Source organism: Aedes aegypti, chromosome 2, assembly GCF_002204515.2.
Source record: "Aedes aegypti strain LVP_AGWG chromosome 2, AaegL5.0 Primary Assembly, whole genome shotgun sequence".
NCBI classification, from domain to species: Eukaryota; Metazoa; Arthropoda; class Insecta; order Diptera; family Culicidae; genus Aedes; species Aedes aegypti.
Window position 1 is genome coordinate 99,666,087 of NC_035108.1, and position 23,963 is coordinate 99,690,049.

The 23,963-nt window shown below is 37.0% G+C and overlaps 1 protein-coding gene across 1 annotated transcript in view; it reads right to left on the reverse strand.

Moving 5' to 3' along the window:
- LOC5570740 (zinc finger CCCH domain-containing protein 18) overlaps nucleotides 1–23,963 on the reverse strand; it is a 356,472-nt gene that overhangs the window by 107,886 nt on the left and 224,623 nt on the right. Inside the window, exon 4 of the mRNA XM_021839495.1 lies at nucleotides 2,191–2,235. Coding sequence (XP_021695187.1) covers nucleotides 2,191–2,227 — 37 coding nt within the window. The 5' untranslated portion in view covers nucleotides 2,228–2,235. The remainder of the gene's footprint in view (nucleotides 1–2,190; nucleotides 2,236–23,963) is intronic.

Below are 23,963 nucleotides of genomic sequence, written 5' to 3' on the forward strand. Positions count from 1 at the left end.
TTATAAGGTTTCGCCACAGACAAACAGACGTAACACTTAGAACAAATCTCGATGAAAATCATCGTCACGAGGACATATACGCCCAATGCTAAAATTAGTATGTTTGGCCGACGAGCCAACAGATGGCGGTAGTGTGTAAACGTCAAACGCAAACAAAAACGATGCGAGCGCTGCGGGTGGTGGATTGGCCACCTACCATATTTTTGAATCGACCGTTAAAAAGGTGGTGTGACGTCTGTTTGTCTGTGGTTTCGCCTTAAGTGCACTAAAGAATTCCAGTATCGCCCAATGTTATGAGCCTGTAATCGATATTATTTTCAGTGTCGCCTATTACTTTTGCGCCGTGTTTACATTCTGGTTTTAATTAGGCCCGCCATGTACGCCTTGTTTATTTTTTGTTTGCAGTGTCGCAGTTTACACTCGCCGTGTTTTGATTTCGATTTCAGATGCGCCCATCACTTTGATAAACAAAAACACAGGCGTAATCAATAAAGTGTGTGGTTTAGCATGAGGTAAAGTTTCGTCTTCTACAAATTTGCGTTTTTTGAATAGTTAAATTATCGATAGGGGAAAAGTTCAAGTGCAGTGAATAGATAATCGAGCTTCAATTTCAACGCTATATTTTCTTAAATTGTGTACATTTTGTCAGTTTCGCCTGATTCGCGAATCTTTCTAGAATTATGATGTTTCAAACTGGATTTATCATTTCCATTCGACATTGTTCAAATCAATATATTAGTTTTTTTCAAGCAAAATATAGTTTATTTCTATCATAAGATGGGTTGCTCATGTTTACAGTGATTTCGTAAAATAGTTAACAACGTAAAATAGTAAACAACGATTTTTAAGACATGAAATAAACCAAATTACTATAGAATTTAGAGCAACCTGCTGCAAGACACATCTTGAAAACTAGCCTTGAAAGCAAAGTTCATTAAAGTTTCGAACGAAAAGCAGTGTTTAACCACTTCTTGTTACATCCCTTTTCAGATGTGCTGAGCTTTATGTCACTCAATTATATTTCAGAATTCTTTTGTTGAAGTTCCCTAGGAAGAAGATCCGTTCGTCTGTATTTTCTAAAAGACAATTCAAAGGTTAAATTCGAAATATATACATTATAATATAACTGGTGTATATTTTGCAGATAATGTTTTCCGGAAACATCCCAGTTTTACCCCGGGGATTAAGTGAAATCATAAAAGAGCAATGGAATGCCATCATGCCATAAGTTAATGGATTGTTCAAGCGGACGACATGAATTAAACCTAAACCAGTTAATTTGTTCCAATTAATATGTATTGAAGAAGCAAATACATAATGTTATGCTTTCCATTAACATTTATTTTTTTTTTCTTTTATTTTTGTTTATTCATTGAATACAAAGCAAGATTTCCTTAGGTTGATTGTTTTTGTAAAAACAATCAATCAACTTGTTTGCTCCAAAATAAACTTTTGTTCTTTCAAACCACTTTTCTTAGTTCAAAACCATATAATATATTGGATGTTTGTAACAGCTGTCAAATCAAACAACAAATTTCTAGTTTTTTTTTTGGTTTAGAAAAAAAAGGTTGAAACGAAGTTAAGTTTAGTTGTATCTACCATTTTGTTTATCTCCGTATTGACTGTCGGTTTGCGCGCGAAATATTTGAGTTGCTCTGAGTTCATTTGTAGCTTTTTCATCAAATTACTACTTCAGTTTTGAGAATATGTCCAAATATAATTAAGAGAAAACAATAATACCGCGATTCAAGATTGTTATAGTTTAACGTTATGGGTAGCGGTATAATGTTTTTTTTGCAATGGCAATATCGTTACAAAATTCTATAAGTCAATATTATGTAACCGTATGAGTACGGGCTTCACTGTCGAAAAAAACTCGAACAGATTGAGAAACCCTGGCTCTGAAGTCACCTCGGGGGAATCCTCCACCGCGGGTTTCCGTCTCTCTGGCTTGGCGACCGTGGCATTGAAATGGAATCGTTCGATTTAATTGGTTATGATTGGGGTTATAGAATTGATGAGGCGGATGAGCAAGCCCGTCCACTTTTTTTCCCCATCTAGATTGGTAGTTCCAGTTGATTCTATTAGTGGTGCTTCTCGATGGTCAGCGATACCTGTTCGAACTGGCCGCCATTACGTAATCGTTTGATCAATCAATTATGTGCATTTTGTGCGTCTAATTTTACTTACCCGCAAACACCAGCAACCATCGTCGTATCTTTTTCATAGCTTCCCCTGGGGATTGGAAAAAAATAAGAAAAACACCAAATCAGTAAAATGTGTATTTCCTGGCGGTTGGATCGTTGGATGATTCGATTATACAATTTGCTTGAGTTAAAAAGTATCTACGTCGATAGCTGGAAACTGGTTAGATGATTCGATGACTAATGCAATCGATCGATGCGATCGCACGAATTTATGAAAGAAACACAAAATACATGGTGGGTTTCGGATTTAAGGTAACACGGAGGAAAAAGGATTGTACAGTCAATCAAAATTGATGTAATTAATCATACTATTGCATTAAATTTCAGTTCAACCATATATTGTGATTGATTCAACCATATGTATGGCTGGTTCAACTATTTTGCATGATCGATTCAACCATACAAAATAATTGAATCAACCATATCTATGAATGACCCAATATTAAAATATAATCAAAACTACGTTTCAACAATTATACAATTGAATTATTCATGTGTTGCAAGAGGGAAACAATAGCAAAAGTGATTGGGCAAAATATTCTGAAAATCCGTAATTATTGCTATACCATGTACTATATCATGTACTAGACTCTACTCGATAAGTCGACAAATCGAGTCTAATACACGACACTGAAGACGGCCTTACAGTTGAGGTCGAAATAAGCGTATCTGTCAAAAGTTACAAACTCTAAGGGAATTAAATGGTATAGTACTAAATTCGGGTTTTCATTTATTTATAGATATTCCAATAAACAGCTCGAAAATTTATTATGAAATATTCTGTCAGTTGAGAAGTATCAAAAATATGCTTGTAACGTTTGAGTCCAGGCATGTTAAAGCAACTATTGGAATAGCTATGCCAACCTTTTAGGACTTTTCTCCGTGTAAACAGTTCATTCGATCGTCGATCGCGGAGCTCCGATTGAAAGATCGTTGATTTCACTAATCATTATGGTCATGGGGCGGTAGTTGAGAGAGCGGTAGTTGTTTGATGCGGAGGTAAGGTAGTATTTAATTTTTCAGTTGGTTTTGTCTTCCTGGGTTCCAAATTTCCGGCAGATTGGGGTGTTGTGTTTTGTTCGTTTATTGTAATGGTTTTATAATGGCTGTCGTCGAGGTGTTGCTTTCGGCGGAAGGATATCAACACCTCTGGCAGAGTTATGAAACGTTTTCCGTCAATGATCGAAAGGTGTGTTTCAAACGTCAAATATATTGTTTAATGAGACATGGAAAGGTGAGTGAAACACGGAACATTATGTCATGACAGATTTGACAGACTGATTGATATTTAAAATAGATCAATTGTATCCCCGGAAGTCGTAGGGTCGATGTACCAATAGCCGCATAGCTAAGAACAAATATTCGTATGAAATCGAAAAATAACTAGTGTCATCATTTTTACATCATCTGAAAGCTTTTTATCTTGGTTTTGTGAGAAAAATATGAAAACTGCGAAAACTCATATGTTTGCATTTATTATCGCTTGTGCCACTATAGGAATACATGTGCCTATAGTAGCACTATTTCTAATTTATGTTCCTATAGTAGCACTAGTATCACGGCGTTGGCAAAATACTAATCAAAACCGTATTTTTACAAAGCTTTTATATTTTTCCTTGAAAGTGTGGATCAAAAGCTTTCGTTTGATGTAAAACACAGCACTTAATTCATTAATTATTTCGTATAATAAAAAATAGTTTCTCTCAGTAGTGCTACTATAGGAACAATAGGTTAACTATAGGCGCAAGGGAGCTCAAATTTTAAGCAAAACTAATTATTTCGATCAGTTTTTGAACAATATCAAGCTGTGTATCAATGGTACTTAGATAAATAGCTCCTGACCTTCATGTCAAAAAATATTTTGAAAAGATTCATAACAAAACGGCCGTAAAAAGCCACTAGTGCGACTATAGGAGACCGTCCACTAAGAGAACACTGACCCTATCACGATACGAAGCATTCACATCAATTTATGAGCGTGTGCTGTAAGGTAACAGAACCAACAGTAACAGATTGACCAGGTTATAAAAATTCTGCTTAGAAAAACCGTCAACAACATCCTTAGAGGTGGCTTTGTAATAGACATATTTAATTTACGATAAGACTATAATCTGTTCCGGCTGAGTTGCCGCCAAAGAATTGATCTGAAGCTTCACCCAGCACTTCGAAATGGAATACCTGGGTCAGGATCAATGAAGTCAAGCAATGTTCCATTACGAGCTAACTCATAAGACTTTTCATTCCCTGGAATCGTAGAAAGACCTCATAACAAGGTTTGCATAATTAAATGAAATCATTTCCGCAATATGAGTTTGACTTGTCAGCTAACCTCGACTTTGATTTAGCCGAAACAAGAGTAACGGACTCTCTGAACAGAAGTAGGCTGATGTGCTTATTTCCATCGTTTTAGCTTTGAGCAGTTAGAACCTACAATTTTACAGCTTTGCAGTAAATGATGCTGATACAAACCGATGCCAAACAATTCTTTCCTAAGACGACTGTTGCATTGTGATATAAGATTTCGATAAATCTTGATCGTTTTTTTGGAAATAATACAATCGTCGTACCCATTTTTATTTCGGTCACGGTCAGTTTTGATTCGTCTCACAAATTATGGTTCACTGTGATATAGTGAGTACATCACATCAACGTTATAATAAAATGTTTTACTGGAAGGTTCAGATGTACGGGCATCCACCTCCATTCATACAGCATGAAATTCATTGGTGCCATCAGAATACAGACCAAGTATAAGCGCAATTGGTCTGTGTTCAGACAGACTGGACCAAGTGTTTTTCAATAGTTTCAAAAAAATGTACCTCAGCATTCGAAATTTCAAAATATTTGCATTATTTGCTGTGATAATGGAAGTTATCTATTAGATAATACATGTGTATTAAAATTCAGAATTAATGGAGTTCTTTACGCAGAGCGCTAAAATACCATCTAGTCCGGTCTGTCTGAACACCGACCAATTTGATTTGACCGAACAAATCATAACAGCTGCTTACAGTGCATCGAAAACAATATTTCGCAACACTATCAAAGGAACCGTTTTATACGCCAAACATCACGCACACATTGATGCACAAAAGTTTTTTTTTCTCAGTCCGGAAGATGAAAAACTTTGTTTACGTTCTCAACTAAATTCAGTGTTTGAGGGATTTTCTTAAAACTTCGTAAATTATAGAAGTTTCACGGCATGTAGTTGGAATGTGACCCTTCAGTAGAGATGTACGAAGGTTTTCCATAGTGTAAACAAGTGCCCGGTGAAGTAAGTTACGCAGAGGGGCGGGAAGAAATATGAATCGTAATGTGACGTGTATTAGTCGATTGGTAATCAGATTTCGCTCGGTTCGTTTTCGTCCATACGATTTCGATTAAAAAAAATGCAAAGTGGATAATTGAGTTGAAGTTATCTATCGGAATACAGTATTTCTATTGCATTTTTGGTGCACAGCATACTTGTGACATGACAATAACCATCAAAGCACAAGGTACAAGGTAGGAATCCATTGAAACAAAGAGAAAACAAGTAACTCACGTCCAAAATATGATATTGCAGGTACATAGTATGTAGTTAGCTTGAAACTTCATGCAGAACCTAACGTTCTCTTCAAATTGTAAAAGTATTATAAACATGAATTTCAACTTTCATTTCAATATAGACGCTATTTCTATAGAAAAGGGAAGATCTAGAGTTCTTGGCAATTCCCGGGCCATGCTTCAATTTTTATCCCGATTTCTGGGAGAAGGAAAATGGTCGGAAAATGGACACTCTAACTGTAACGATAAACAGACGTAAACTTCATTAGAATTGACGATATAGTTTATCGATTAACTGCTCCATTTTCATTCCGAGTGTAACATTGTTCACAAACCAATGTAATCTAAGATTATTACGTCTAAAAGTTGGCACACAGCTAAAAACTACGCCCAGATTACTAATGCCGTCCATTTCCACTAATATAAGGTTAATTCATTCCACACGACCATTTTTTACCTTCCCCATCAAGCGACACCGCGGCGTCCGATTGGAGCTGACATTTTCCCAACGAGTGGCAGCTGACATGGTGTTTGTATAAAAAGGCGGATCTAGATCTAGATCCAACCGTAATGTGAGGCGAGTGATGATAAACAGCCATAGCCTTCGCTAGCCACGAGAGCAAATACTGGTTTAGTGGAGGAAATAAAAAACGATCTAGGTGTCACAACCGGACGAGGCACAGCGTTAACCTTGAACTTTATCTTGGATAATATTTGATGGAAAACATTTGGATTACAATGGGGTCTCACCAAGTGGCGATTGTAAATCATTGAGACTGATTCGACCGGGTTAACAAATGAGATTTGATCGTTGATTGACGTCTGGTTTGTTTTTTAACTATCACACTGTGAGGAAGTTAGGCAAGTACCTAATGGTATTAAAAAGCTAATACACTTTTGAGGTATATGAATCATAATTAAAATTACGTGATTATCATTGCCTTGGTTAGAGAAATTAATTGAATGAATCATGCAAATCAGTAATAATATTCTTCTCCAAAATCATAAGTAAAATTTCCAAAATTTAAGAATAATTGTTGTTGCGCCAAATCAAAATTATTTCTTAAAAAAATATTAAGTTTGTTTGCCTCAGTGTATGACAATTATTTCAAAACGTGCTTCCTAAATAATTTGTAGATCTCACTTATGAAACTTATGATTTTATTTCCGATATGTTAAAGTGTTCAATAAAACCATTATTTAAATGCACTGAGGCAAAAATACTTAACGTTTACAGGAGAAATAATTATAATTCGGCACCACAATGAGTATTTGTTAAAATTTCTAAGTTTGGCTTATGATTTTGGTGAATAATGTTGTTACTAAATTTCATAAGTCATTCTAGAAATATACAATTTTTACGTATCAGTCGATAGATTGCTCCGAACACCTCATATCCCGGAAAGTTTCTGGTATTCATCTTCATCACAACATCGAACGTTTCAAGATACTGAACGAACCCATTATCTGTTATGAACCCTTTTGAAATTGTTGGAGATTCCAAGTTATTCTGTCCTCGGCATTATTAGCATCCATTTTTTATTCCAATTGATCCAATTTATCTCTTCTTTCTAGTTTTTAATCCTTTCACTGGAATGTTTTTGACCATTGGCTAGTTATATGAATCTATCAAAAACTAAAAAGAAATATATTTTTTATCTATTTATTGAGTACGCTAAGGATTTTTTTACGTCGTTCGAGGTCTCGCGTAAAAAAAAAACGCGCAAAATACTTAAGTGTACAAATTGTCTGTCTCTGGTTCCCGCAATCTTTCCAAAAAAAACATAGTAGAGTAAGGTGGGGCAAAAGTTCGACCTTAGTGGTATAATCAAAGTTTCCAGGAAAACAATAGCAGTTAAAACAAAACATATACCATACAGTGAACCTTCAACATATTGGCTACAATTTTGCTGAACAAACTTATGTCAAAATATTTACCCATTTTTAGTTATAACAGTTTCAAAATTGATTGTCTTATTCGAACTTTTGCCCCACCGGTGGGGCAAGAGTTCGAATCTAGTGTGGGGCAAAAGTTCGCTGGCTAAAACACAAAATATCGATCCTTTTATGACAGGCATACTTTACACCAGCCGTTAACTTAAGTTTGACGAAAAATACACACTAAATGTTGATCAAAAAATTGCCCAAAACTGGGTTAATTGTAATATACCCAAAAATAGCAGTTTTTCGCAAAACTAAGTGGAAATGTAAAATTTTAGTGACAGTTTTCACACGATCAGACAAATTTAACTAAATTTGAAGATAATATGTGGATTTTAGGCAATTTGCAAAATTTTCCGTGGGTTTATACATGGGTCGAACTTTTGCCCCGCTGATTCGAACTTTTGCCCCACTATGGGCCAAAAATTGTTTTCAAGCATTTATGCAAAAACTAATACACCTCAAAGCAATCTTATGATAGGCCTAGAAACGCCCTTACATAAAATATTGAAAAAGATTTTATCTTCAATTGGTTCCATGCAACGAAAGTTTGACTAAAAATTACAATATTCACGTCGAAAAACAACAAATAGCCATAACCTTTCCAAATCTCAATCGATTTTTATGATATTTGGATTGAAAGTCTCTTACTTGAATAGCATTCGAACCACCATGACATTTATAAGATTTGTTTTGAATTGAGCTAGAAATCTTAAAAAGAAACTCTTACCCCACTCGAACTTTTGCCCCACTTTACTCTACTTATATTACATGGACTATATTCGAAGTTAACTCTAAGCCTTTACTGAATACAGAGAAACTTCTAAACTAAAGCATACAAAACATAAAAATATTTACAAATACTGACTACCGGGGGTGACCCATTTCGCATAAAGACGTTTCGCATAAGGACGTTTGGTATAATGGACATTTCGCATAAAGCAGGTTCATACATGCACAGGTAGCATTTCGAAAAAATAATATAATTTTTGTTATATATACATTTAAAGAGAAAATATTGAAAAATATATCAGAATGTTTTATGTTCCTAATTTTGGCTCCATTGGCAAGCACACCAACCCCCCTTCCCCCAAGTCCGGGCATGATGGTTTGATTCATTTTCGCAAGGTACATAATCAAACAATAACATGTCTAAACACATTACCTCCATTATTGGACTTACCTCCACTAAGGGAGCGTTTACCCAAGAGTTTCTCAAACCAACGCCATGAAACTCTTGTCATTTTATCAGATGATGATTATAAAAGTTTGCCATTAATTTCAGGCACGTATTAAAAAAAACCACAAATATCCCCAATTTCATCATCACAAAATCTGATATTTTTCGGAGCACCGACTGAAACGATAAATAGCAAGTAATAGTATTTGTTTTGTAATATCTTTTTAACAACATTTATTTATAAATTACCTCGTTTATAAATTTGTAAATTATGTGGGAACCGTCAAAATGATGAGTTTGGAAAACTTTAAATCTCAAATTACACCAATATTTTTAACTATTAAAACTACTATTATTTTGAGCGATTTCCTCTGGTGCTTTCATTTCTAACCGGTGCTTTGAAAAAATGTCAAATTGTAATAATAAAATTGAGCATATATACCTCTGTCAAAATTTCATGTCGATTGTGCATAGGAAATCAAAGTCAAAGAATGCCAAAGTTGAGCATTATGAATGAAAATGCTTGTAGTACTATCATTTTGAACAAAACTGTACTTTACTCAATTCATACTAGTTTTTTCAAATTCTTTTCAATTTATAATGGTTTTCTCATGTTTATTGCAACTTCTAACACTGTTGTAGGTGATTTTTGCCAACAGTTTAGAATTCAATGCGACGGGGTTGGTGGTCTGATGGCTACCACTACTGCTTCATAAGCAGAAGGTCATGGGTTCAATCCCAGGCCCGTCCCTTTTCTCGTACTTTGTAGTTATCTCTCACTTGCTCCTGTCTTCCATTCTAAATCAATCACACTCAAACTATTCGTTCATAGCAAACGCTAGAACCGGAGACGGACAAGAAACCGTTTCCCTAACGCTTCCATTCTTCCACGCGCATGCCTTTCCTTACGCCTTATACATAGGCAGGCTGCTAACCACAAAAGCCACGCCTTTCCCCCAATCCATACACTCCGCATGAACTGGCGTGTAGATGCAGTCGGACTCCACGGTCTACAGTGGGCTAGTATAAGTGCAACATCATTTCCTCCCCCTTCCCCACATTGGTCGCATTCTGACGTGGCAGGCGCCATTATAGCCTAAAAATAGAAGATCACCAGCACTTATGCAGCCCACAGACGCTCAGACGGTTTGACCAACATTGACTCCGCCCCCAGGTTGAAGCTCATGTTGGTGCTATGTTTGACCGTGTGTGATGCTGTTTGACGAACCAATTTGACAGTTCGTGAAACCAATTTGACGGTTGACGAATCGGTCTGCCAAAATCAAACGAGTTTGATTTTGCTCAAACCACCGGTGGGCGGAGCCATATGTTCGACGAACCGATCGTACCGTCTGTAGGGATCGAACACCGACGTCATCATGTCAAATTGAAGCTTCGACGTCCCATGAACTGCCGATGCAGATGGGTAGAAAGTCAAAATGCGTGAATTTACGCAGCGTCGGTGCCATAGTGATCTATCAAATGCACGCTCTTGAGTTGTTTCTATATATTTCACTATCATTTCCAACTATCTCTAACCGTTTTCTTTAGCAAATTCACCATAGATTCTTTAATTATTCCTCAACCAATTTCTCCAGAAATATCTTCAGTGAATCCATCAGCAGTTTCACCTGTGATTCTAAAAATCCATCCATGAATTGTACCTAGATTTGTATTACAGGGATTCCATCAGGAATTTAACAGGAATTTCTCCAGGTAATCCTCTTGTAATATCTTTAGGAATTCTTCCAAAACTGCTTCATGATTCCACCAGGTGTTCTTCCAGAAATTTAATCAACATTTTGTCCAGTGATTTAACAAGAAATTCCTGTAAGAATTCTTTTATAAATTCCTTCCGAAAGTTCACCTGGAATTCCTCATGGGATTCTACCAGGAGTTCCTACAGGGATTCCATCAGTGATTCCTCTGAGAATCATGAGTTCTTCTTCTTCTTGGCGTTACGTCCTCACTGGGACTAAGCCTGCTTCTCAGCTTAGAGTTCAATGGGTATTTCCACACTTTTTAACTAAGAGCTTTCTTTGCCAAAATTGCCATATTCGCATTCATATATCGCGTGGCAGGTACGATGATACTCTATGCCCAGGGAAGGCAAGGAGATTTCCATTACGAAAAGATCCTGGACCGACCGGAAATTTAAACCAGAAACCTTCAGCAAGGTTTTGCTTTGTAGCCGCGGACTCTGATCACTCGGCTAAGGAAGGCCTCTAGAATCAGGATTTCATCCAGGCATTCCATCAGGAGAACTTCTACAGATTCAATCATAAATTTCACGTAGGTTTCATTCAGCAATTCCTTCAGGGTTTTTATCAGGACTAGCTCTAGGGATTCCATCGGAAGTTCCTTTAGAAATTCCATCAAGAATTCTTCTGGGGGTTTCATCAGATGTTCGTCTAGGGATTCCATCAGGAATTCTTCAGGGATTTCTTCTGGAATTCCTCCAGAGATTCGATCAGGTGTTCTTTCAGGGATTGCACCTGGAACTCAACTAGGGATTTCATCAGAAGTTTCTCCTGGGATTCTATCAGGAGATATTTCAGAGATTACACCTGGAATTCCTCCATGGACTCTGTCCGTCGTTGCTCTAGGGATTCCATCAGGAGTTCTTCTCGGAATTTTAACGGAAATTCCATCCAGAGTTCCTTCAAGAATATCTTTACAAATTCTTCCAAGGATTCCTTCAGGAGTTCCCCCAGGGATTTCATCAGGAGCTCCTGTAGTGATTCTATCGGGAGTATTTTTAGGGCTTCTGGAGATTTCATCAGTAGTGGAAAGTCAAAATGCGTTTTGATCCTCCAGGAATTCCATCAAGAGTTCCTTCTGAAATTTCATCCGGAATACTTCAAGAGATTAAATCAGATGTTCCTCGAAGAATCCCATCAATGTTTCTTCTAGAAATATCAGGAGTTCTTCTAGGGATGCTATCAGAAGTTCAATCCGGAAACTTGTCAGGAATTCTTCCTGGGATTTTACCAGGAGTCCCTTCAATGATTAGGAGTTCCTTCAAGAATATCTATAGATAGGAGATCTTCCAAGGATTCCTTCAGGAGTTCCTATAGGGATACTGTAAATTTGTTTATCGGCATATCGGTCCATTTTGCTCGAAGTAAGAGGGAGCATGGAGAAGAAAGCAATGAATACTAGATGGATAGGTACCGTAAGGGAACGGCGAGAGAAATTGGATTAGATGTTGAAGAGGGCATACCATATTAAACAGTATTACTTGAAACGTCACTTCCTTGTGGCTAACGTCCCCTATGGGAACGGCTTGGGTGTGTTTTGAGAATGACACTACCAAGACAGCCTGGTTTAATATGGTATGCCCTCTTCAACATCTAATCCAATTTCTCTCGCCGTTCCCTTACGGTACCTATCCATCTAGTATTCATTGCTTTCTTTTCCATGCTCCCTCTTACTTCGAGCAAAATGGACCGATATGCCGATAAACAAATTCACAATAAAATTATCACGGTCGATATCTTTGTATGTAATATAGGGATACTATCTGGAATACCTTAGGGCTTCCATTAGAGTTCTTCTGGGGATTATATCAGGAGTTCCTCCGGAGTTCTTTCAGAGATTCCACCTGAATTGCCTCCAAAGATTCAATCAGGATTTCCTCCAGAGATCATGTCACGAATTCCTTGAGGAATTTCATCAGGACCCCTTCTAGGGATACCATAAAGAATTCTTCTAGGGATTCTTACAGGAGTTCCATCCGAAATTCCTCCAGGGATTCCATCAAGAATACCTCTAGCAATTCCATTAGAAGTTTCTCCAGCGATTCCATCAGCTGTTCTTTCAGAAATTACACCTGGAATTCCTTCAAGAAATTCTATCAGGGGTTTCTCTAGAGATTCCATCAGGAACTCCTTCAACAATATATTTAAGATTTCATCAGGAGTTCCTCCAGGGTAGAGTTACATATTTCTCAGGAGCACATAAATGTATTGAAGAGCCTCCAACCAATCCGTCTCCTAGCTCATGGGAATCCTAGTGTGCTGCGCTAGACGGAGGCTCACGAAAATTCTAAAAGCGTGCGCTAGGTGACGTGCTCTCGGGGGGACTCGTCTCATGCGCTGCTTGGCGCTACAGCTCACCAACGGTCTCCAAGTTGTGATCCTCGTTGAAAACTTTTGTAATCACTTCAATTATTGCGCAGAATTTTAAACAGCGCATGTGACGGAGCGCATGAGATCGCATTGAGACACATCTCAAGAAAAATGAGGCGCACCAAAAAAGGTCTCACAATGTACAGCGCGCCTATGCGCTTGCAAGCAATGAGGCTCCTGCACCTACAGCTACAGCACGTGCACAGTAACTCTACTCCAGGGATACCATAAAGAGTTTCTTCTGAGATTTCACCCGAAATTCCTCAAGAGATTTTATTATATTATTATTCCTATAGTGAAGCCATAGGGAATTTTTCAAGGGATTTTATCAGGAGTTCCTCCAATGATTTCATCTAGAGTTCCTGCAAGAAAATCTTTAGGAATTCGTACAAGGATTCCGTCAGGAATTCCTTCAGGAATCATCATTAAATTCTTCAGAAATTTTTACAGGAGTTCCCTTAGAGATTCCATCAGGAGTTCCTCTAGAGATTGTAACAGAAGTTTCTTCAGAGATTTCACCTGGATCCTCGAGGGATTACATCAGAAGTTTCTTCTAGGGATAACATCAGGATCTCTTCTGACAATTACATCAGGAGTTCTTCTGGGGATTTCAAGAAAAGTTCCTTTAGGGGTTTCAAAAGCATTTTCTTTAGACATTCCACCTGGAATTCCTTCTGGGGTTCTAGAACTACCACCAGAAAAATTTAGCAGAGCTTCGCCAGAAGTTCAACTATGAAATACTTCAAAGGTGTTACTAGGATTGTGCTTCAGGATTATTATAAATTCCTTCAGGAAGTTAATTGATATTTACTCAGAGTTTCAAACAACACATTTCTCTAAATGCCTCAGGATGAATTGCTAAAGTAGACCTAAAAGATTTTTTTTCCATGGAGATATATCCTTAGAAATTCTTGGAGGTATCACCAAAGAAATCAATAGATTAATTCCTAGAGAGTTTCCTGGAGAGATTCCTTTGTATATTTTTGGAAGACCTTTTTAAGCAATCCCTGAAGGAGTTTCTAAAATATTCTCCAAGGTAATTCCTGATAGATTCCTTGGAAAAAATCCTTCAAGAAATACTGGATGGAAATGATGGATAAATTTACTTGAGGAATCTTCGGAGAAATTTATATTAGATTATTGAAGTAATTCCTGCAGAAATCCCAGGACGAATGCCTCGTAGGGTCCCTTCAGAGATACAAGGAAGAATCTTTGGAGGAAACACTGGTGGAGTTTATAAAAGAATTTATTGAAGATTCTCTTTAGAGGAATCCTTCGGTATAACCTGGGGGATCCTCTCAAAAAATTACAAGTGGAATCTCTAAAGAAATTCCTGCTAATCAAGTTTTGATATTTTTTTTTGCAGTATTTCTCTTGAAATCTTTGAAGGCTTTCTGATGCAATTCTTGGAGGAATTGTTGGTGGAATCCCTGGAGGAACTTGATGAATCCCTTCATTAATTGTGGGTAGTATCTGTATAGAAATGCTTGAAGTTTCGCTGGAGGAATTTATAAATGAATCTTTGGAGGATTTTTTGTGGAATTCTTGAAGGAAGCATTTGATGAACCACTGGAGAAATCCCTTGGGTAGTATTTGTATAGATCTCTGGAGAAATCTGTCGAAAAATTGCTAGAAAGAATCGCTGAAGAAATTCCTGGTAGATTTTCTGATGTAACTCGTTGAGGAATTTGAGGAGGAGGCCTAGGAGCAAGCCCTTAAAAAAGTCCTGGTGAAATCCTTTGGGGAATTTCTGGTGATGCTTTTTTTTTTGAGAAATCCCTTGAGAAGTATCTTAAAGAATTCATGATGCGATTCCTGGGTAACGCGTGATGGAATCCTTGGAACTAACTTCTAGATTTCTGAAGAAATCTTTGAAAAAAAATGTTATAACAATCTGGAGGAATTCTAGGAGGCAGCCTTGGAGTTAGCCCTTGGGATTTTTCGGAAGGATTTTCGAAAGAATCAGTGGTTGAAATCCATAATAATTTGTAGAAGAACCTCTAAAGGAATCCTTGGAAAAATTCCATCTGAAGGTATGCCTGAAGAATGTTCCCGAAGAAATTTCTGGTTGAATCTGTGGATAAATTTCTAAAGGAATTATTGATAAAATTCGTGGTAGAATCCCAGGAAGAGCTTTCGGTGGAATCCTTAGTATAGCTTATGGATTCATGGAAAAACTTCAAAGTAGAATAACTAGAGGAAACGACTAAAAGATTCTGGGTAGAATGTTTGAAAAAAAAAAAAAAAAAATCCCTTGGCCATTCTCATATCTATGACTGCTCAGAATATTTCCCGAAAGAGACCCGTCATGATTTCTGAGTTTTACCGGAATATTTCGTACGAATTATAACTGGAATTCCTCTTAAACATTTATTTCTTCCGGTACTTAAATGTTGAAAGTTCTTCTCTTCCTTACTGCGATTATTGCCAGAAAATCGTGAAAAGTTTCTCCCTCACAGCCACAGCATTCGAAAAAATAATAATCACATATTCACTAGACTCTCGGCAAGTCTAAAAACATGCGAAGAAATATCGTGTTGCTGCAACCAACCTTGACAGTCGGTCAAACGGTTGTATCAACATAAGCCGGTTTGACTAACTTGGGGGCGGAGTCAATGTTGGTCAAACCGTCTGAGCGTCTGTGGGCTGCATTATACACTGAGGATGCCTGTTAGTCCCAAGCAGTCATTCGGTTAATTCCTTGTGTAAGTGCAGCTGATCTGGCGATACTGGAGTAGCATCCACGGGCGGCCAATCAAGCTCAAGCTCAGTTTAGAATTCAATGCGAACAATTTAATCCATGTTCTCTATTAATATTCTCCAGTCTTTAGGTAGTTCCAATCGCAAAGGCAGTTTAATTGTGTAATTTTATGTGTTTACATACATCAGTTTTATGGTAACTATCTAATTATTGCTAACTTGAACGTCCATACACAATGGTGCAGTGATAATAAACTTCTGTCCTTTGATCAACTACACTCCGAATCATGGAACTATGGTAAAAACTGAAAGGTATTGTCACAGGTTGTTCAATTAAGGTTTTTGTTCATAAAACCTTTATTAAACTTTTTATTTGAACATTCGTATTCATTCATAAAAATGAGGTTTTTATTTGATAAATAATAATATGCAATGAAGAGCTCCATCACTTTGTATTGTACATTTCAACATTCGTTCCTGTAAGCCATTAATCATGCACCAACTAAAGCAAGTTGACCACTGGCAGCAACTCTGCAAAATACCGCTTTCATGAGACAAGTTGCACCCAACAAAAACAGGATCAACCACTTTATTGCAGTGATCTTGCTGTGCAACTTTATTTAGCAGCGCAAAATGGGTACAAAAATGAAAACGCAAACCGCAACAACCAGACACTGGACGTCCTTCGGAGAGCACGCTCACTTTACGAAGCACAATCCCTGCTCGGCTGCAGCCTTCTGTCCAACTCCCGGCCCCTTCGCCTGAGACGATCAATGGACGCGTGCCCAAGCGATTTACATCAGCTCCTGCACCGCTTCTGATGATGGACGCGTGCCTAGCTTCTCAGCTGTGCATTCGGCTGCCCAAGGTTCTTCAACGCCTCGACTCCACGGACTCCACAGCAGAATTATGTACGGCTGAGCTTCGCTCCCCGACGGAGCCTTCAATCTAATAAAGCCATCACATTGCAGAAAGGTCACCCGAGGGTGTTTCGATTTGTTCCGCTTCGGTAAATTATTACTAATGAATCGTCTGTTAATACCTGTAATTTGATCGGTGCTCACTGGTTCAAACAACTCATCATCGGAGCGTACTGATCATGCTGCCTAATGCTACCAATTATCACGTAACGAGATTGTTTTACAAATATGACCGCAAATAAGGTGCCGTTGCACAATCTCGTTCCAATTCCCACAAGAACTAGTAGTGACTTTCATTTCTTGAAAATGTGTCAACCATCGAACGACATTCTCCACGTCAATTGGTCAAACGATTGCAACCGCGAGCCATTCATAGACCTCATGTCCAGCCAACCATACGATACCAATTCGTTTGCGACCGATCGGAAAGTGTTGCACCACAGACAAACAGGCAACACACTCTCGTTCATGTCCATCGAGCATCTTTTGAATGGTGAATGATATCAGTTTGTCTGTTTCTACACGGTAAGTCGTTGATCAGTCGGTCGGACGTCGACTAATCCATACTCACTCACGTAACATCCATGTAATGCGATGGCTGACAAACAAAACACTCAATTGCACTCATGCTTTGTCATGAAGGCTTCAATCTAATGACGATCTGTCCCTCTGGATGTACTAACCTACTGACTTTCAAACAGAAGAATCTCCATCTATCATCGATCGAGAGATCGATAGACAACGAACCACTGAATGCCGGAAGAGAGAAAGAATCTCCTCCGACTGATACATTCACCGTGCTCGGTCAAAGCAATAGATTTCAAATCTCGAAAGTACATCATCCACAATGTCATCATCAAGATATAATCTCTGGACGAGTCGCCGCATAACATTCTGAGGAAGTGTCATGATGACGACCACAATAAAGCCATTTTCACCGCCGATGATGATAGTGCTTCCTCTCCAGTCACTACTGTCTGACAAATGATGAGGCCAACCGATCCGGTAGGCGGCGGGATGTCATGACAAGACGTTAACAAGATTGTGGTTTGTGGTCTGCCATCAGGTGATGGTTTCGAAGGAATATCATCGATGAATGATGAAAGGCTTCGATTCAATTTGTTGCCTCGTCCATCTTTCCAGCAGTGTGCCCATCTGGTCATTAAGTGCAATCGATTGGACGGTTAGCTGATGCCTAGCATTAATGGATATTCCAGGGATTGATGGGTTTACATTTATGAGATGGTCAATTTCTAGAGGCGGTGTAAACGTTTACAATTTATGACAGTACACATGGACTAGGCTGTAGCTAACTATGGCAGTTCAGATTTTTTACAGGTGAGTTGATTTCACCTGCCCATAAGAGAAAAAAACACGTTTTCGATTTAATGCGTTATATATTTATGTTAAGTTAAACTAACTACCTAAATATATAACGCATTAATCGTAGCAATAGAAGAATGTAACGATTTTGGCCTGAAATTATTAATTATTTTATTAGACATTTGTTCCAATGTTTTAAAATTGGATATTCTATGTAACTCATTGGTACTATACCAGGGAGGAAGCTTCAAAATTATATTCAAAATTTGAATTTGAATTCTCTGCAGAGCTTTCTTCCTGGTATTGATAGTGAGTCGATAATGATAATCATCTTGTAGGCATTTTTACTTGAGCTCACTTGATCATTGATCAAATTTCGTTTTATTTTTTAATTTATGAACAACTCATTCCACTTTAAGCTTGTTTGGAAAATGGTAAAGAGGATTAGCTGATTGATTTTTTTTAAATTTAATAATATATTAATAGCAATTATCATTGAAACAAAGATACAAACTGAAACGTGATCCCAACTTTTTAGTACATCGTAATGTTCACCTGGATGCAACGATTCTAATTGAGCACGTGCTATGGGGCGGTCCATTAATTACGTAAGGGTTTAGGAGGAGGTGGGGAGGTCTGAGATGTCTTACAACCCATACAATTTATTTTAAATTTCCATACAAAAAATCTTACCATGGGGGGAGGGGAGGTCGAAAAACCTCGAAAAATGTCTTACGTAATAAATGAACAACCCCTATGGTGAGATACTTAGATCTCATGTACTGCCCTTCTACGCATACTTGTCCCATATGTTCTATATAAACTTTATGGATAGCGTTACAAATATGCGTAGAACGGCAGTGTAGCAATGTATTTGCTCAAATGATCACATCTGCACTGGCTCATGCGCCGTCTCATAAGAAAAAGTTTCAAAAGCACGGAAATAGGATTAAACCAGGGCTGGCTTTAAAATTGTGGGGGCCCTGGGGGGGCTTTTGTCAGAAAACAATTTTAATGGCATGGTATGTTTTCAATGGTAATTTCCCTCGTAACTATCTGCTTAATGCTCTCGATAAGGTTTAAATTACCATAAGTTATGTTTGAACCGCTTCAATATCCTTGGTAGCGCAAATTGAGATCAATGGGTATAAGTGACAATACTTGCTTTTAAGAAAATTGGTTTTGAAGTTTTTCAGCAATATTTCACTTCGTACAAATTTTATGAGACCTAAAAGAACAAACCAATCTTCTGAAAATAATGATATATTATATGATGGAAATACCACTTAAAAATAACATTGAAACGCTTGAAGACAGTACAATATTTCAGTATACCTTACTCAAAATCGTCCAAAATGTCACTTTCACTTACTTTCAGTCCCTCAATGGATTACCTGCTTTGCTTTTGTCCACAGTTGATCAGCAGAAGTTTTCTCGTTTTATTTTGTATGGAGAAAGGAATATAACTTAAAATATCTCGCAAATGAAAGCTTTAATCGAAAAAATATTTGGTAGGCGTGATAGCCACTATCACTACGCATAACCGGTACGAAATATTTATTCGAAAATAATTCGTTAGATGCATTTTGCCATACAAATATTTTCCGCGTTGCCTTTTAGCGATTTTTCGTGAATAAACACTAGCGCATGTGCGTTACTATGTGGCGAGTAGCGATACAGGCCATGTATGTAACCCACTGTAACTTGTTTGAAATAGGGCATCTGTACCAGTGATAGAGGCAATAGTAATGGGTTGAAGAATGAAATATTGTCAAAACTATAACGGTAGCGCGTTTTCCATATCTGAATACGTCATTCGAAAGACTCGTTACAATAATACGCTTTTAGCGTTAGCGTAGTTACGGTATACTTCGTAGATTGGATACTAGCAACATTCATATTTCTTTTTAATAATCTCATCCTGACTACTTTCAGGAACAAGGCAGGGGAGTAAACCTTGTTCAAATCATAAACAAGAATACTAAAAGCATGAATATCACTATTCCCGGCCACGCCCATCTTTACCGTAACTTGGGATAGGGGAAGGAAAAGTTGATGTAGCACTTACTTAATGAGAGGCCACCGACTCAGCGACACCCTCATAAGTAAAAAGCAAAACCGATCCCTCCAGAGTCATCGGATTGTATAAAATAACGATACGCGTAAAAAAAACCAATACTACGCTTTTCGAAAGAAAGTAACAAATAATCTAAGAATGATTTTCATAAAAGCATTTCCATGTTCCATGTATGTTTCATGTTCCAGTAATAGTGGTATTTGCTAATTGTTTTGTCATTGTAACTCACTATTATAGGAACACCCCACTATTACTGGTGCGAAGGATTAGAAAAGTTAAGGATTTTTGTTTTCTACTATTTCCTTACTAATTTCCAACATTTTTTAATACACATTCATATCTTTTCAACGAGGGCAAGGGGGCCTGGTGGTCTAATGGATACCACTTCTGCTTGGTAAGCAGAAGGTCATGGGTATTGAACACATTGACTCAGGCCCCGTCCAAAATCTGTACAGCCTATCCTATCCCCTGTATCTGTCGCGATATCTTTCACTCTTCTAGCTTTCATTCCTTCCATGCTAATTCGTATGTTCTAGCAATCGCTAGAACCAGAAATGGACATCATAACGTTTCTCTCTCGTCGCATTCTAGGGTAAATGATGGCTTCGGCACCCTGAGGGTATTTTCGGCAACACTAACGTCCTTGTTAGAATTTATCTACGGAACAAGGGTTACCTTCAATGTACTCAAACATGTTCCTTTGAACTATAATCTTCCATATAAATCACATCCTTCACAAAAATATTATATAACATGGGTTTTATTATTAAATGAAATAAATGCTTACGAAATCGTAGTCATTCGTGAGCTGCCGAATAGAACAACACAAGAACAGCTTAAGAAAAACTCACCACTTCCAAAGGTCCAATTCTACGCTCCAATGCCAATTTTTTCACAAAATCTACGCATCGATCACTTATTCACAATTAAACTTTTGATTGGTCTATAAAGCACTAGAAAATATTTAATTTTTATGCTTCAAATCACAAGTTAATCACTTTTTATTACTGCACCAGGTTGCCAGGAAACCATATTCAATTGCGGTGTAATTATTATTCACGATTTAAATTCACAGAAAAGATCGAACACAACTAATTAATTTATTGGAATTAGGCAACAAAGCATGCAATTGAAATTTGATTATTTTCCTTTAAATAGGAATCATTTGAAACTTGGCCCAAACAAACTACACTCAGGAAAACGAACTATCGATAAACGTAGGAACCCCTTATGAAAATTCGCCTCAAAAATTGGATTGAAATTCATAAATTTACGTAATGGAACCAAAATTTGAAAACAAAAATAGTTTTCGCGGCAACCTGGAATCGAACCAAGGACCTTGCTTAGTTTTGTAACAAAAACTACCCAAAAACATGATTTTTTAAAGAAAAATTCATATTTCTTTGGATTATTGAAGTTTTTTTTTTGCCAAATATTACATTTTTCATATAAAACTTATGTTTCTGAAGCATCTTGTTTGAATTACAAGTTGAATAGTGCATAATGGATTTTTTTCTACGTTTATCCCAACTACATCTGGAGTTCCTCAGGGATCTATACTTGGGCCTATTTTCTTTGCATTATACATTAATGATTTACCAAACGTTTGTAAAATTCATATATACGCTGATGATGTCCAACTCTATTTTGATTGTTCGGAATTTGACGCTAACACCACTTTGAGGTACATTAATGAAGATTTGGCAAGGATATTGGATTGGTCTGTTAGAAACAAACTTTCAATAAACGTTGAAAAGACGCATGCTATGTTTTTAACTACTCGTGCCAACAGTGAAAACGCTCCTATGTTATGTTTAAATGGAAGTTCTTTAAGGTACGTAGAGAAAGCTTTGAGCCTTGGTTTTTACGATTAAGAATGATTTTAGTTGGGATGACTTCATTCTTCAACAATATAGAAAAATTGATGGTAAATTGAGGACACTACAGCTTACTGGATATTTTTTCAGTGCTGAAATAAAGTTAAAATTATTCAAAACCTTTATTTTTCCATTTTTTGTTGCCTGTGATTTTCTTTTGCCGCAAGCATCAGTGAACGCTACAAATAAACTGCGTGTAGCTCTTAATGCCTGCGTGAGATATGTTTATAATCTTAGCCGGTTTGATCATGTTTCACATTTGCAGTGTAAATTAATAGGTTGTTCTTTTGAAAATTTTGTGAAACTTAGATCTTGTCTAATTATTCATGATATTTTTACACAAAAAGAACCTGATTACTTACATAGTAAATTAGTTTTGAATAGAAGTGGAAGAAGTAATAAATTCATACTACCACGGCACCGTACGTCAAAGTATGGTAATTCCTTTTTCGTTAGGGGTGTTGCATATTGGAACTTGTTGCCAAACGAATTAACTATGCATTTATCAGGGATGGGATTTAGACGGAAATGTTTTGAGCACTTTAGATAAATAGTAGTTTATTTAAACACGTATATTAGAATTTTTAGAAATGCGTGCTTTACCGAATGTGTCACTTATGTTCTACAATGCATCAATGTAACATAGAAAAGACAAATCGTCTTAAGTTACTTATTGAAATAAATAAATGAATGAAATGAAAAAATGAAATATTATTGTTTCAAAATTATTTAAAAAATGTTGCCAAGTCCTTTTCAAAGGTTAAACAAATGAGGAAAACCAGTTTCAGCTTTAAGAATATTGTTTAACTGACAAAAATTAAAAAAACACTGACGTTTTTTGTCTAAAATCATGCTTTTGTGCGGTTTTTGTTGAATAACTTGATCAAAACAGTGAAATGTGGCGTATACAAAGTTTGAACACAATTAAATAAGCTTCAAAACCATGCAAAAAGATTTGGAATCGGTTGGGTATTCATGAAGTTATGGTCAAACAAAGATATTTTTTTAGCAAAATAACAAAAAATTGGAGTAAATTACTTTTTATTGAAACTAGTTTTGATTTTACACAAATTTGATGTTCTACAAAGTTTTCAAAAAAATAATTTTCAAGGTAATGGTGCTGAAATTACCGTAGTTATGGTGACTTCACTGAAGGCCATTTTTTATAACTTGCGCCACCTCTAAATTTTAATATTTTTGGCTCAAACTTTGAGGCTTCTCTACTAATATGATTCGAATTCAGAAGAGTACACGAATTTTTGGTTTTGAGAACTTTTGAAAAATAAGCCGCACCCTAATAGACAGTAGCGCATGTGCAAGTAGCGAATAAGGAGTGTATCGAAAAGTAGTCGCAAACATTCAAAACGGTATATCTCAAAGCTTCATCTTTTTGAAAACTTTTTTCACGCAAATCTTCATCATGTCATCAAATATTGAAGCAGCAAAAAAAAATTGAATAATATGCAGTCTTAATATAAAAACAACAAGGTTTATAAAGCATGGAAAAAAAAAATCTTGTACAAAATTACATTTTTGAAGTGTCTTTTGAAGATTCGATGATTTGTAAAATTTGTTTACTTTACACAGCACGTAAAAAGAAATTCAAAACAATAAATTTTTGCTCTAAAAAAGCTCAATTATTGGAACAAGGTCGGTTTTAGAAAGTCACTTTTGTTTAATCAACTTTTGAAGCTCTGTCATATACAGCGGCAATTATATAGAATAACATTTTTTGCTTACATTACTCCATAAATATGCAAAGAAACTTTTCCAATTAAAAAAACAATTTTTTATTCATTACAATCGTTCGATATTACCATTAACGTGTAGAAAGTCGGGCTAATGGTGAATAAGTCGAAAACAAAGTACATGCTGGTTGGCGGAACTGAGCGCGACAGGGCCCGCCTAGGAAGCAGTGTTACGATAGACGGGGATACCTTCGAGGTGGTGGACGAGTTCGTCTACCTCGGATCCTTGTTGACGGCTGACAACAATGTTAGTCGGGAAATACGAAGGCGCATCATCAGCGGAAGTCGTGCCTACTATGGGCTCCAGAAGAAAC